The following is a 14955-nucleotide window of genomic DNA, read 5'->3' on the forward strand; positions in this document are numbered from 1 at the left end:
AATCTGCAAGACTTCTTACCAGCTCATCTTTACTTTCACCAGGGAACCAGGCTGTGGTTGTTTCCTTACTTCATTCAGCATTTTGAAGAACCCCTTTGGAACCCCTGTCTTTTTCAGGTTTTGGAATCCGATTGCTTTGGATTTTAGATTTTAATGAGTCTGTTCTAGCTCAGGCATTTTTCACTCTTCAGCTGCTGTCCTTCATTCAAAAGCCACTTTCTGGTGGTAAAAATAACTGTTCGTTTCCTTTCTCCTGTTGCCTTTTAGCCTTCAGAACTCCTCTCAGGTTTGAGAAGAACTTAGATTTTGCCTACCTCTCTTTTGTGTGTTATGGTAGCACCTGGAAGTTCCAGCCAAGATCAGAATCCTGTGCACAACATTCAGTGCAAAAGCAAGGACATGTTACTTACTTCAGAGGCTAAGCAAAAGAGAGACAGTCTGGCAGAAAAAAAACACCTCCTTGGTAGGAGGTGACAGAAGTGGTCAGAATATCAGTAGAAAAGCAGAGTGGAACCCAGCTTTTGCAATTGGTTTTGCAATTTCTACTCAAACAGTTTATTCACTAGATTGCTCTGCTCCTCAAAGTAAATTTGTTGTGGTTGGAGGGTGACATAAACTTTAACTAAATCAGAAAATACAACTCTGGTTGCATACAGCAAATGGAATACAAGTATCTCCTGCATTTGCTTGGCTCAAGGGTCTGGCAACTGGGCAGTGGATGTGTAAAAATAAAGCATTAGTATCAGCAGAATGAGGGAAAGGAAAGAAATCAGAATTTTGAAGCACATTCAAAAGGCAAGAGTGAAGTGGGGTCTCTTCAGATTAGATCACAACCTAAAACATAATCTGTTGTTTGGGAGGGAGGTAGCGTGCACAGAAGGGGAGTGTGCCATGCACATGTACACAGTTATTGGTGTTGTATCCCAGTCTGGAGCATAAGGCTGCTCCAGGTAGGGAAACTAACACAGAAGGTCTAGCTTTGGTAAACAGTCTTTTAAGAGGTGATTTAGCAGTCCAGGACTCTAATCCAGTATATACTGCCAGTTACACTTTTTTTTTCAGTAAGAATTTTGTTCAAAAAAGCAATTTAATATATTTGAATAATACCTAAATTCAATAAGCACAAATTAAAAAAGAAGAAAGTAAGAAATGCTTACTTCATGTAGTTAGTAAGGAGTAGATACTAAATGCAGAATAGAAAAAGTACTCCAGATGAACAAAGACTAAATTTTCAGTGCAGACAGGAACACTAACAATCTAGCTTTGACTGTTAAATGTGTAGGAAGAAAATTGAAATACCTGAGAGAAGCAAAACACAACTCAATCCCCAGGAGGCAGGAGATGACTATTTAAGGTGCTGAACTACTAGCTAGCAAAATTTTGTTGTGCCTCCAAGTGGAAATTAGGAAAACAGTCTTGTGTCTAGGGAGCCAGGGAGGGTAGAACAAGAGGCTGCTGGAATGGAAAAGAGGCTAAATTCAGGGAAAAAAATGCTAGCAGAGATTACCTAAAGATTTGGGATTAAGAGGTAAATGGGATGCCAGAACATGAACCTGCCAAAGATAGAATGTACTGAATAACCTTTTGTTCTCTCATAAGGTAACCTTATTTTCTGTTTTCCCTTTGAACAAAGGCAATTCATTGGAGATTATGTATGTGACTATTTACTTGTAAATACAGCAAGCAGTAGCTATTAGGCAAAAGGTAAAATGGGAAGGAGTAGCTGTAAGGTTATTTCTGAGAAGAGAGAAGTAGACTTCAAATATTGGTCTTCATACCCGTTTTTATTTGTTTCATTTCACAAGTGACACAACTTGCTGTAGCTTAAATTTTGGAGTATTGCTAGCACAGATCATCAGCCTTTTGTCTGAAAAAAGATGATCTTGAGGCCAGGGATAATAGAAAAAGGACGAGTAGTTGAAATCTCAAGGTTTTGCATTAAGGTACTCAATAAGAAAGTCTGCAACTATTTGTAGCTTATTCAACGGAGAGCTTAAAAAAACAAAACAACAAAAACCGAACGTATGCTAGTTGATAATAAGATGCCTGTGACAGCATTTGCCAGTAAGATGTAGTGATTAGGGCAGCAAGATCAGTCCTGGGCTGTGTGAAGAGAGATTTCTGGTGGAGATAGGGGTGTATTAATGCCACTGTGCAAGTTACTGTGAGACTTCATTTGATGTCAGGAATGATATCAAGTCGTGCAGTAAAAAATTAATTTTGCAGCAGCTATAGACCTACCAGGGAGTCTGGAGAAAGGGGAGCAAAAAGAGACAAAAGGAACCTAAGAATCTTGCTTTTTAACTCTTGCAAAACAAGCTGAGAAGGATTTTTTTTTTCCTAGGAATGCGTTAGAAGATGAATTCTTAAAATGAAAGATGAAACCACATGGGAATTAAATGACTATTAAGAAATTCAGATCAAAAGTAAGAAATTTCTAACTATTAGAGCAGTGAGATTCTAGCATAACCATTTAATAGAACACTTTTGAGCCCATGATAAACTATTGAGTTGAATTTTTTTTAAACCATTTAGGGCCAAATTACCAGCCAAGTGGCTATGATGACCTAAGATCTAACTTTCAAATCCTCGGTTTCTACAGAAACATATAAGCATGTGCTTAAATATTGGATTTGATTAGAAACTGCTTTCTTTGAATGAGACTGCTTAAAGAATTCTTGCCATGTCTGTCCAGTATTTGTGACGTTGTTGCTAGTTTTCATCTTTTTAACTTGTCTATTGAAGAGTTAATGTTCTAATATGACTCCTGGATACCTGGTGTTGGCTTTGCTTTTTTTCTTACTCCTTTTATGACAGTTTTAGCAAGAGCTGCTGTGCAATAGATGTGACTGAGTGTCCCCAAATTTCTGCAGTCTCCTGAGTGATACTGATCTCATAACTCCCTGTAAAACGGTTGTTGCTTCCTTCATTAAGTAATCCAGGCTTTATTTAATCAGTAGGGTTAGGACCTTAAGTGAGTAAATAGCAAAAGGTGAAAAGCTAATGGTACTGCTCATAATGCATGTCATAACTCCTTTGAAAAAAGCACAGTGAGTGGTACTGTTTGTTATTAAACTACAAATTAAGGCAGACTTGAAAAAAATAATGTTCAGTTGTTCAGTGAGGCACTGACTCTACTTTCGTGAACTCTCATGTTAGTCTCCAAATTAGTCCTTGCTTGTGATCGAGTATTCCTATGGTCTATGGCCCTAAATGATTTCCAGTGTTGTTTCTCTCCCCCTCTTTTGTTTCTATTTCTCCATCCCTGCTAGGTGTTTACAAGGACTCCTCTCTGAGCATATTGTTCTTAAAAAGCTGTGAAGAACACTGACCTCTGTGATTACAAGTGTAGCCTGAGCATCAGGAAGCAGTGAACTAGGATAAACTCACCGAGCATTTCTCTCCTGCTGGTGGCCTTGTTGACATTCCTCTGCTGTCGCAAAGTGCAGGAAACCCCCTGAGCTATTTGTGGCAGTTAGAACTTTGTACTCAGACAGCAAGTAGTCTGAGTACAATAACAATGTGAATGCACTTGGAGGACAACATCCCTTTGAGATTACCAACACAGTTCAGTCACACAGTCAGACTTGGTGTTGTGAACACCTGCAGAAATGTTTTAGGTAGAGCCTCTTTGTGATAGTCCATCAGGCAATGCTCTTCGGCATATATTGGGCTAAATACAGTACAAAGTCATGGATTCAGGCATTTTATACAAAGTTAAGACCTCTCAGCTCAGATCCTCCCCCCCGAAAAACTATAACTTTGTTTTTGCAAGACCCAGGCTGTCATTTGAGAACAGAAGTGGCAGGATCTTGCTATTTCAGCACTGCTTTTGTCTGCACAGTGGAGAATAGTTTCTTATTTCAGGACCTCACCTCAGATGGAGGGAATGGCTACTTCATCCAGGCCATCCGTGAACAATTCACCTGGGCAAGGAAGGGAATCCCCTTTCGCAGGGTAGAACAAATGATCAGGTAGCATGCTGAACAAAAGAACTAATATCTTGCACAAATCTTGGTTAGCTGATTGTTTTACTAATTTATTTATAAATCCTGTCTATCTCACACTGATATTCTGTGAATATTAAAAACCAATGGGAGCTGATCCAAGAATAGCATCACAAATGCAATAGTTTTCATTTCAAATAGTCATGTTATGCAAATATAAATCGAACAGACATACTGACTTAGTTGGTGATCGTGACAGTATTGGTATACTGTTTGTCCAGCTTTGCCTGCAAGCAGTAGCCTTATACTATCATTAAGCTGCTGAAAGCAGGTTTTATTTAGCATTTCCCTCCATTCTGTCAGGAAATCCTACCCTCATTAATTGCTGTCTTTACATTCTGCAAACTCAGTGGCTTAAGTGCTTGTTGAGACAGCTGCTGTTTTAACAATGTGTTGTACCAGGCACAACATGAAAATCCCTCAAACCAGGCTGAATTCGTCCTTTTGTCTTCTGACTGTCCCTTCAGTTGATGGAGGCTGGAAAAGACCTGGCCCTACCTAAGCTGTAGGAAGTGAAGAAAAGTGAAGATTTTCTTCTGTGTGAAGAAAATTAACATTTGATAAGTTTAACCTAGATTTTACATAACCTAATCAGCAAGCTGAATTAGTCTGTGATTTTTTTATCATGTCTTCCTTATGTTCTATAGTGTGCCAGTAATTCTGGGATAGTATAAAATTTCCAGACATTTTTAGGGGGACAACTTACAGTGAGGATTTCTCAGAAAAGCATAAAGATCTGAGAGGAACATTCGTGCAGCACTTAACACAGAATGATTTATGTGGCCTTTTAATTAGGTGCGATGAAGCCATAGTTAATTTATACACCATGCCTAATATATTAAAAGTGTTTATAGTGTTTTTACTTTCCTTATAGACATTTCTTCCATATTTGTGAATGCACAAGATTTCACAGAATGCAGCAGTCTGACCACAGTTGTTTAGTTCTAAGTTTCACAGACTGGTCTGCATTTAACCTCCCTGCAGAAATTGGATGGATGCCTATCAAGGCACAAGCTCTTTGTGGTTTTAACATGTTTTCACTGTAGTAGTGCTGACTTCAAGGAGGCTGGTGGTTTCAGTATCTCCATCCCAGAGCACAGATGCCAAACTGAATTTGGTTGCATTGAAGTTTCAGTAAATGGCAAGGGGACCATTGCTGGTTTCAGGTCAGGTGAAAAAGATCATGGGTATCAGTTATCAAAACAAACAAACAAACAAAAGCAGCACTGTTGTGGTGTCCTTGGTCAACAAAACAGTTAATTTATTATCACTATCGTGATAAATTTGTATTTTATTTGTGATATTTGAGTAATTCTGGTTTTGTTACCGATATAATTCTGCTCATTGACATCCTGCTTCCTGAACCTTCTACTGGTAATGCCTCCATTAAATTCTGCTGCACTTTGTGGTTTAAACCTACCCCTAAATTAAACAGAGGTGGAAGGGTGATCAGTGCAAGCTAAGAGTTCTGTTTTCTAGAATACAGTTCAGGGTATTTGGCTGACTACGCACAACTTTCCTTAAACTCTTTTGTTTTGAATAATGTTTTGAGGGCTATAGTTTGCATTATCAGTTAGAGACTTCATTTGGGGAAATTCTTATACTTCCATAACTGTAATGATTGACTAATTGTTGAGGCTAATTAAAATACGACCGTAATATAACCTATTAACTTTTTTTTTTTGAAAACTAGGAATGACCTTTTTTCTGTTTTCTGAAGGTTTAAATAATGCGTACTAAACCCAACTTTTGTCCTAGTGAAGTTGGGTTGCTGATGTTATACTAGAAAAAGTCAAATCAAGGGGAATCATTTGACTAATTCTTTAGCTTGCCACATTTTTTTTACAATTACAAATTACAAATGTCAAATATTCATAGACTTCTTTAGGTATGATCTGCAAAGCAAGAGTTTTCACTTAAAAATCAGGAACCTGACTATCGGCTGCCCCAAAGCTATTCTGTATCACTTAAGTTAGCTCTCTAGCTATGTGAAATTTTGCTAAAATCAGTGTAAATATATCATGGATCTACAAGGTTCTTTTATGCAATTAATAGCATAAAGCAACTTGAGGATAAATAAGAGCCTTCTCTAAGGCTCTTCATTAAATCCTTCCACTGATAGTTGAGTTCTGCTGTCTATTATATTAATGTAGACACTGGCCCTGCGTATATTGGGTACCTATGAATAATTTTGAACAGATGAATTAGAAAAAAATTAGAGATGAATTATGTTCAAAGAGGGGGTAAATCCATTCAAGTTGTTTGTTGCCAATTAATTACCTACTGCTAATTAGAATAATAAATTTGAGCACAGTTGTAAGACTTGGCATTGATTCACTGTAGGCTTATCTGGAAGCTGTAGTAAATGCTATCATTAGGATTGGTAATAAATCTGTCATAACAGGTAAAAATGGATAAAAAGACTAAGAAGCCTCAAAAAAACATAATTCCACACAGCAGAAGTCTTTACTCTTTATAAATATAACGGCCATGGGAATTATTCATGTGGATTGATCAGCTTAGGCTTCCACATAGTTGTAAAACATGAAACTTCAGTACTTACTGAAATTCAGTATTAAAATGGAGGCATAATTCTTTTTCATTATAACATTTGCAATTTAAAAAACTGTGTGCCGCCAGTAAAAATGTGGTAGAAAGACCCAAGCTGAAAGTTTTACACAAACGATCTAGTTATTATTTCTTCACTCTTCTATTCCTGTAGCACCAACATAACATAGGGAGGGTTGCCACCTACAGGGTTGCTTGGCCTATTCTAGAGATCCTGTGATTCATTAGTTAACAAACTACTTGCTAGATAAAAGAAGATGGAAGAAGTGCTGGTAACAGAACTCTGAATACAACATATGTCTTAAAAATGTAAGATGAGATTTTTTTCAGTAAGCCTTTCTCCAGGATGCCTGCACTGTATTACATAGGGTAGAAATGTCTGTATGTCTGAGTGTCTGTTGAAGCAACATCTTTTAACGTGCTGTTCTAAGCTGATTTCAGCCAGTGATGTCAAATGATTTTGTCAAAATAACACAATTTTAAAAAGACTTTCTTTGGCAGGCGTACTAGAATTCAGAGTATTCAAATTGGTAGGTACTCAAATTCAGTTGAATGGTCTTGGAAACTTCATCAACTGTTTTACAACCTCAATTAAAATAGAATGACTTTAAGAAATGCTGGAGACTCTTTTGACTTTTTATTTTGCACCGAATTATTTTTACTGCTATTTTTACATGAAATGCTGCTCTTTTAATGTAGAGTCTAGATAAATTGCTTTTTTGTCAATATGCCATGGCATACTGAATCCAGAAATTCAAACTGGTGGGGAATTATCTATAAACATGAAGGTCTCTGTCAGTTAACCAGCTACTGGTGCTTAATAAAACAGAACTGGACAAAATCACACCAGTGAGGTCCCTATGCTTGAACCAATATTGTTCAACTTATTTGTTAACTACCTGAAAAACAGTTGTAGTTGTATTTTGCATCAACACCACTTCAGCCGATGCAAAATCATTCAGGTTAATTCAAAATAACTGCAACTACAAAATCACTGAAGTGTCTGTCAGTATTGAGTCACTAAAATATAAAATGCCTCATCAAATTAAATGTTAATGAACATAGTGCATGCTAGGAGGAGAAGGGAACTCAAGAACTACCTCTTTCATCATACATACAGAAGGACTAACTTTTCCAATAGTGAAAAAAAATAATTAAAGATTCTAAATGAAAAGTAGTAGTTTTTCTAGAAGATAAAAAATGAAACAGCTCTCTTGAAACACTTAGAAGAGAAATGTAATTTGGGGAATTCTTGGAAAACAAGAATTCACAGAAAATGTGATTCATGTGTATAAATCTGATGTACCTGAATTTTTGATATCGTGTGCTGTTCTTGCCATCTCATCTTGTAAGGTCATAGGATAACTAGCAATGGTTTTAGAAAATATGGGGAAGGGTAACTAGCTGATCAGATGTGTGAAGTCACTTCTGTATGGTGACAGACTAGATAAACTGAATTTCTCTAGCTTGAAAATGAGAACTCAGGAGATATGGTAGGGCAAACAAAATAATGAATTACACAAATAAGGTGAATGCGGAGCTCTCTTTCAGTATTTCTTAGCTTACAAGAACTAAAGAGTTTGTGTTAATATCTCCAGGCAGTTAGTTTAAAACAATAAGAAACACTTTTTCATACAAAACATAATCAAACACTGTGAGACACTGCCATTAGATGCTGTGAAGGCCAAAAGTTTAACTGAGTTCAAAAAGGGATTAATGGCTACTTTTATTTCATGAATTGTAAAAACATCCTGCTCAGACATGTATTTTGGCTTAGGAAGTTCCTGAACCACTAATTGCCAGAAGATGGGAAGGAGGGGTTGCTCAGCTCCTGCCATGCCTCTTGTAATCTTTCCTTATGCATCTGCTAATGGCTGCGTTGGGAGCAGGGTAATGGGCTAGACAGATTTTTGGTCTGACCCATTATGGCTGTTTTTATTTTTTAGGCATAATATTTTTTTCAGTAATGGGAGACGAGATGGAAACTTACTACTTGTTTTCAGATATCAGTAAATGCAGTTTGGAATATGATTTTTGAAAGCTAATTAGGAATGATAACATTTTTTGCTTTCCTTTAATATATAAAAGATAATCTGCAAATTCATGTACTGAATGTTCAGGAAGATTACTTTTGAATAAGTGGAGATGTGAGTAAAAGCAAATCATTTATATATTTCATTTGAATAAACATAAATATATTTAAAGAATAACATGCCAGAAAAGTTGACATAGTGAGAAAGGAAAGTTTTCTGTGGTTCTTTTGTCTGAAAAAAAGCAAATTTTTTTTTTCCTGCCAGGTTAGTTTAAAGAATACTAAATTTCACATGATAAAACAACATAAATTCCCCTACTGTATTACTGACAATTACTTTAGTAGGAAAAGAGGCAAGCAACAAGAGTTTCTTTAAAATCTCTTCTTTTTTGCACAGTTTACAATCCTATTTTTTTTTCCTTCTTATTGTTGGAGTAAAGATTTCCTTTTGGGATTAAAGGAAACATGAGCTATATTCTATGATATTCTAGATTCTATGATTCTATTTCTTGTTTTATCTGACTAACCTATTTGAGCTTTTTTCTCCATATAAACATTATATATATATATATATATATATCTCCATATAAACATTCTCCTACATTATATGTAGGAGTTTCTGTGCTCACTAAACAGAGAATTAATCAATTATTATAACGTACTTTAGAAATGAAAAATACATTACTCTGTCAAACGAGTTTATCCTGGACTGCATGCAAAGAGTGCATGTCAATATAAATCATGGTTTCAAAGTTCTAAAGTTTTTTTGTCCATTAGGAAACCTTGCTTCACATTCAAAAAGGCAATAAGGAGACTACGCACAGCAAGAAAAAAGTGAGCCAAAATTGAACATAAAATGCAATTACACAATGTTCAAAGCTGAGTAAATAAAGACCTTAAATAGCAGTAGCTTGGAAAGTTTAAAATTGAAAGTAGTTTCATCATATGTGGTGAAAGGCGGATTGGATCAATGCAACTGATCTCTTGTATCTTGTTTGCTGTTGATTTATATTAAATTATACTTGAGGTGAGACTCCTTTTCATATGTATATAATAAATTTTGGTAACTTGTGCAATATTACCTTAGTGGTCTGGAAGGGGATTTCTTGAATTCATCTGGTGTTCAGCACAGTAGTTGAAAAGGCCTTCTGCGTAGTCTTCCTTAGCTTGGCTAGTGCAGTTGTAGATTTTGCCCTAACAGTAGGGCTTTATGTGCCTTTATAACAACACACAGCATTAGTGCTGTGGGGCTGAGTGCAATAAGTCCCTGTCCAGACTAAAAGAATGGAGGCTATAATACAAACTTTCTTTTTGTTCCTTCTGATATAACATCTTGGAAAAACTGCAGCACATGTCAGAAGGTAGACAGTACTCCACTACAATGCCAGATTTAGCTGTATGATAGCAACAGAAGTTTGGACAAAATAATTGAGCCCAGTCTCTTCTGCTTGCACTTAAGTTTGTTTCTTCTTAACCGTTCATCTTCACTTCTTTGGAATCCTTTATTAGTAATCCATCTTTCACTTGAGGAAGAGATAATAAAAATTTCAAGGATTTCATATTGAGAAGGGCTATCAGAAAATTAAGGCTAAATCTGCAGCTGATGAAAATTGACATTTTTTTTTATTCTTTGCAGCTCAGAAATCTGAAATTCTCCATTAGTAAAGTGCTCCTTTTGTGATTTTTTTATGTGTACTAATGTTACATCCACTAGTCATGATTGTTTATTAATTCTGTAGAAACTATTTTAGATGTACAAAAACAATTTTCTATACCATAGAGACTTGCAGTGATTCTCAAACACTTCGCTTCCTTCTATGCTTTTATGGGTGAGTGATATAGTATTGAGAGGGGATATTTTGGGCCCACTGGGGAACAGATATTGATGAAATCAGTCTTTACTGTTGCAAGATCAAAAAAGTTAGCATGGCCTGGGATATTGTCATGGTATCATTCATTTATCCCAATTCCAGCGACCAACATAGCATATTTTAAGCTTTTGGTTGAAGATGAAGAAAACTCAAGAAATTTTAAAATAAATTACATTTTTTTCTTAATAACTCATCTTTTTCCCTTAGCTCTATATAATGGTGTATTCAGTTTTTATATATCTACTATTTATATTAGAAATGTTTTAAATGTGTCTTTTCTGTGTTTACATATATATATATTAACTACAAGGTTAATATATACTCTCTTCTGAGGATCGGGAAGGGGAAAACAAACTGAAATAATCTGGGCCTACTGTTAAACCTGAAAAAAAAAAGACTGATTTCCGGACATGGAGAGTGTTCTGTCCTAGGTTTGAAAGCAAGCGTCAGGTGGAATGCCTTGGCAGAGGTGATGCTCCTTCTTTGGGGAGCTTCCTTCCACAAAAGGAAGTGGAGTTCCAGCCTTAGGTATGGTAGGTGAGAGTCAAAATACACAGCTGGGAGCCTGCACTTGTGCAGTCTCCCAGGCCCTCTGCAGAAGGCAGCAAGGGACAAGCCAGGCCTTTGACGGAGAAGGCAAATTGCCAGGGAGGCAAAGGGATCAGGGTGCAGCCTTGAGTCTCTGGGGAATTTGGGAACAGTCACAAAGACAAGCTTAGCACTGCTGCTGCCTCAGGTACCACGCTTTGCTAATTGCATCCCTGCCAGAGGGTGCAAGTGCACAAAATGCAGGCTCATTGCCTTGTGTCAGGGTATACCCAAGTTCTTTCAGCCTCATTGTTTCACAGCACGTTTGCTGTAGTGCAAAATTGTGCTTTGGAAGTTAAATATGCAAATTGTACAGACAGCAGTGAGAAGCACAGGGAAAGATAAAGGACTGGTCGGGAAGTGGAGTCCAGCTGAGGTTTAAGGGATTATGTTATGGCAGAAACCAATATTGCTGACAGCATCATTATCTGTCTTGGTTTTGCTGTGTCAGAGTGGATGTAAACGGCTTTGAAAAGATGCTGCAAGGTTAAACTTGCCTGTTCAGTGAGAAAGTAACAGGTGAAATGTCTAGAAAATGTTAACAGTCCCATAAGTAGTAAGCAAACACACGCAGAACGTTGCTACTTCATTGTATCAAACTTTGAATTTACAAGAAACTGTAGAACTGTTTTCTCCCCAAACTACAATCTAAACTTCTGCTTAGTCATCTCTATTCTCTACTTATTTTTCTCTAATAATTTTGTAGCATGATGTGTGATGTAAAGGTGATCAGAAACACAAAGATTGTCTTTGGAATAGAATGCAAAGCATGGTTCTGTGTTATAGTACATGCAAATTGTTTGCTCAATCTGTTATTTTTTGTCAGTCAAATGCAACCTGATGGTTAGATGTACTAGTATTTTATTGCTGATCATTACTCTAAGGATCACTTTGTTTCACCTCATTCTTCCTTCTTTCTCTACCATCTAGCATGCATTTAATTCAGGTGGACTCTGTTCAGCGATGGATGGAAGATTTGAAGCTGATGACAGACTGTGAATGCATGTGTATTCTCCAGTCCAAACCAATCAGCATTGAGAAGGATGAACAAAATGAACACATCCTTTCCTCACAGTATAGCACATGCAATAACTTGCAGCTGCTGTTAAAAAGAGCTTGGATCATAAGCACAGAGTTAACCAGGATTGCTCAAAAACTAGAGAAGAACAGGTGGCAAAGAGTCCACAGCATGACAGTAAGAGTCAATTGTCATGTACGTTCCATGATAAATGAGTACAACACATTTACTAGAAGTTCTTCAGAAGAAATGCACCAGGTAGTAATGCCTTACTTGTCTTCTGTCTTTAATTTTTTAAATTGTAATAACTGCAACTTTCTTTAAACAATTGGTAAGAAATTCTTAAACACAACACTTCTTGCTGAAGACGTTTAAATTCCTTTTTGTCTATGGAAGCATTCTTGACTCATTATGGATCCTATTTTATCATAGGCCTTATTCTGAGTGCTGATAATATCGACAAATTATGCTGAAAAAAAATTTAGTTTTCAGTGACCACCAGACTGAAATAATTAAATGCCCAATCTGTGAGTTCCTTTGCATTTAAAATTTAGAAAATTATACATTTTAAACTTCATTTTTATCTCTACTTGTTTTATTCAGAAAAGTAGGAAAAGAGTGTCCATCTGTAATAATACAGTTTTGGAGGGTTTTTGCGTAATTATCATGAACAAGCATTATTTATTTTTAAAAAGCAAATATGTATTGTTACTTAAAATAACATTTTCTCTCTCTGCAGTTGGAAAAACTTTTAATAAACAAGTGTTCAGAATTTACAGCATTTACAGAAAGGTAATTTAATTTTTTTTTGTTTGAAATATTCATTTTGCTTTTTTATTATTATGTAGAATTTTTAATGGGAAGTACAAATCCAGCAAAATCTTCAAACGTTGGAACTGCAGCTCTGAAAGGCTTTGAGTGTTAGCCTCCAGTGTGTGAAGTGAACTGCTTTTATCTAAACTGTATCCTAATGAAAGATGGAATCTGCTGTTGTACTAGGAGCATGGCATAAACACAACACTGGTAGAGAGGATTTTTCAGAGCTTTTAGACATCACGGGAGAAAGTCTGTTTCTATCAGTGACAAAACTCCCATTGAGTTCTCTGGAACCAAGATTTCAGCTTCTGCGAAAAACTTAGTGTGAGATTGTCATACAAAATGTACCTCTGTGCGAATATCCACATTAGTAAATCAAACCCACAAAATCACATAAATATGCATTCCTTTAAGTTGCACTTATTGGTTTACTTAGCTCCATGCACGCTGGGATGCTGACACTAAAAAATAAAAAAGACACCATCTAATTGTAAACAAGGAATAATTTTTTTTTTTTGCTTTTTGTCAAACTCACACAGCTCAGACTTTACTTTTATATTCTACACATACATTTAATGAGATCCCCAATCCTGTAGTGTCCGTCTCCAATCAACCCTTTCCCTCCTCTTCTGTTTGAAAAAAAGTTAATATAGGTAGGTGAAAGACAGGCAACCTATAGAAGAGAACATACTGTGTAAATGGAAGCACTGATCAACCAATCTGTATCTTATATTGCACCTCAGCAGGCCACTAATAGGTTTTGACAATTCAAAATAATGTATTTGTGTGTGGAAACACTAGTTATTTAATTTGAATTGTGTAATGTTTTCCATCTTTATTTGCTTTCTTCAGCTGGCAAGTATCATTGGTTACAGGATAGTTATACCAACTCTGTAAACTTGCTGTGTCATCTTTGTTCGTAGAAGGCCTAACTTTACTTTTGAGTTTGCTCTTTAAATTTAAATTATCTCTAGTCATTATTCTGGACATGCATTCATTTTGCACCCTTATCCTGCTTTCATTAAACTAGGACAAATATATATATATATAAAGCACTTTTCTCATCAGGAAATATGGATATGCACAGCTGCAGCTGAAATGCAGACATTCTATAGTGACTGGTGACTGTAACTAAAAGCATCAGTGGAAAACAGCAGAGTTACACTGGTATAAACACAGAGCATATGCAGCAAAATTTGGCATGCAGTCTGTGTCATTCATTACTGTCCAACACTGTCCTTTGGTGTTATGCTTACCATGTGCAGACAAAGCTTTGATATTCTGGTGTGATGCTAATGGCAAAGAGATGGTGTACTCGTGAACAACTGAATCCTTGTTATATCCGTGTTTTTAATGTACTGTTACAACATAGAGAGCTCACCTGTGACAGTCAGCTTAAAACAATTGCTGTCTATTGGATCTTGTTTTCCTTCATTCCTTCCCTTTCCCATTCTTTTTAGGTGTGTACAAACTGAGGATGAACAGATGCTGAGGTCCATGAAATCCTGTGTTAATGAAACGCTCACTACTGTTGCTCAGTATTTTGGCCAGTTGATAGAGCTGGTTTTAACACATGAGGCACAGGTTAGTCTACAGAGTTTAAAAAAAAAAAAAAAAAAAAAAAGTGTTATCAAATTGTTAAACCTCAAGGGAGAACACAGATGATTACAGCTCTGTTTTCAGCAAACTTCTGATTGGTAATTCGGATATCTTGTAAAGAGATTTAGGTGTACGTTCACCTGATTTTTTTTCCAAACAGAATGATCTTGTGGTTCACTATGTTAATTACCATTCCTGATAGGTGTCTTTCAGTGCAAGGGAGCTAACCTCTGGACAATGCCTACTTTATTAGAGTTTTGGACTCATTTTTCTCTTCCCTTCCTACAGATGCTGCTTTTCTTTAGAAACCACAAAAAAAAAGTCTATCCTGCTCTTGACAGTTCTTATTAAAAGCCAAAACGTCTAGAAGATGTTCATATATATATTATTACACCAGACATTTTAACCAGTACATATCTTAGACTCTAGGAAGTAGTGATAAAATACAATATATGA

General features: G+C 36.3%; 1 protein-coding gene across 13 annotated transcripts in view; it reads left to right on the plus strand.

Moving 5' to 3' along the window:
- Nucleotides 1-14955, plus strand: part of INSC (INSC spindle orientation adaptor protein) — a 142771-nt gene that overhangs the window by 59875 nt on the left and 67941 nt on the right. For all 13 annotated transcript variants that reach the window (XM_035550358.2, XM_035550356.2, XM_035550361.2 and 10 more), the window contains 3 exons: nucleotides 11997-12342; nucleotides 12824-12876; nucleotides 14361-14484. In XM_035550358.2, the coding sequence (XP_035406251.1) occupies nucleotides 11997-12342; nucleotides 12824-12876; nucleotides 14361-14484 (523 nt within the window). The remainder of the gene's footprint in view (nucleotides 1-11996; nucleotides 12343-12823; nucleotides 12877-14360; nucleotides 14485-14955) is intronic.

The sequence above is a fragment of the Cygnus atratus genome, chromosome 5, assembly GCF_013377495.2.
Source record: "Cygnus atratus isolate AKBS03 ecotype Queensland, Australia chromosome 5, CAtr_DNAZoo_HiC_assembly, whole genome shotgun sequence".
NCBI lineage: Eukaryota > Metazoa > Chordata > Aves > Anseriformes > Anatidae > Cygnus > Cygnus atratus.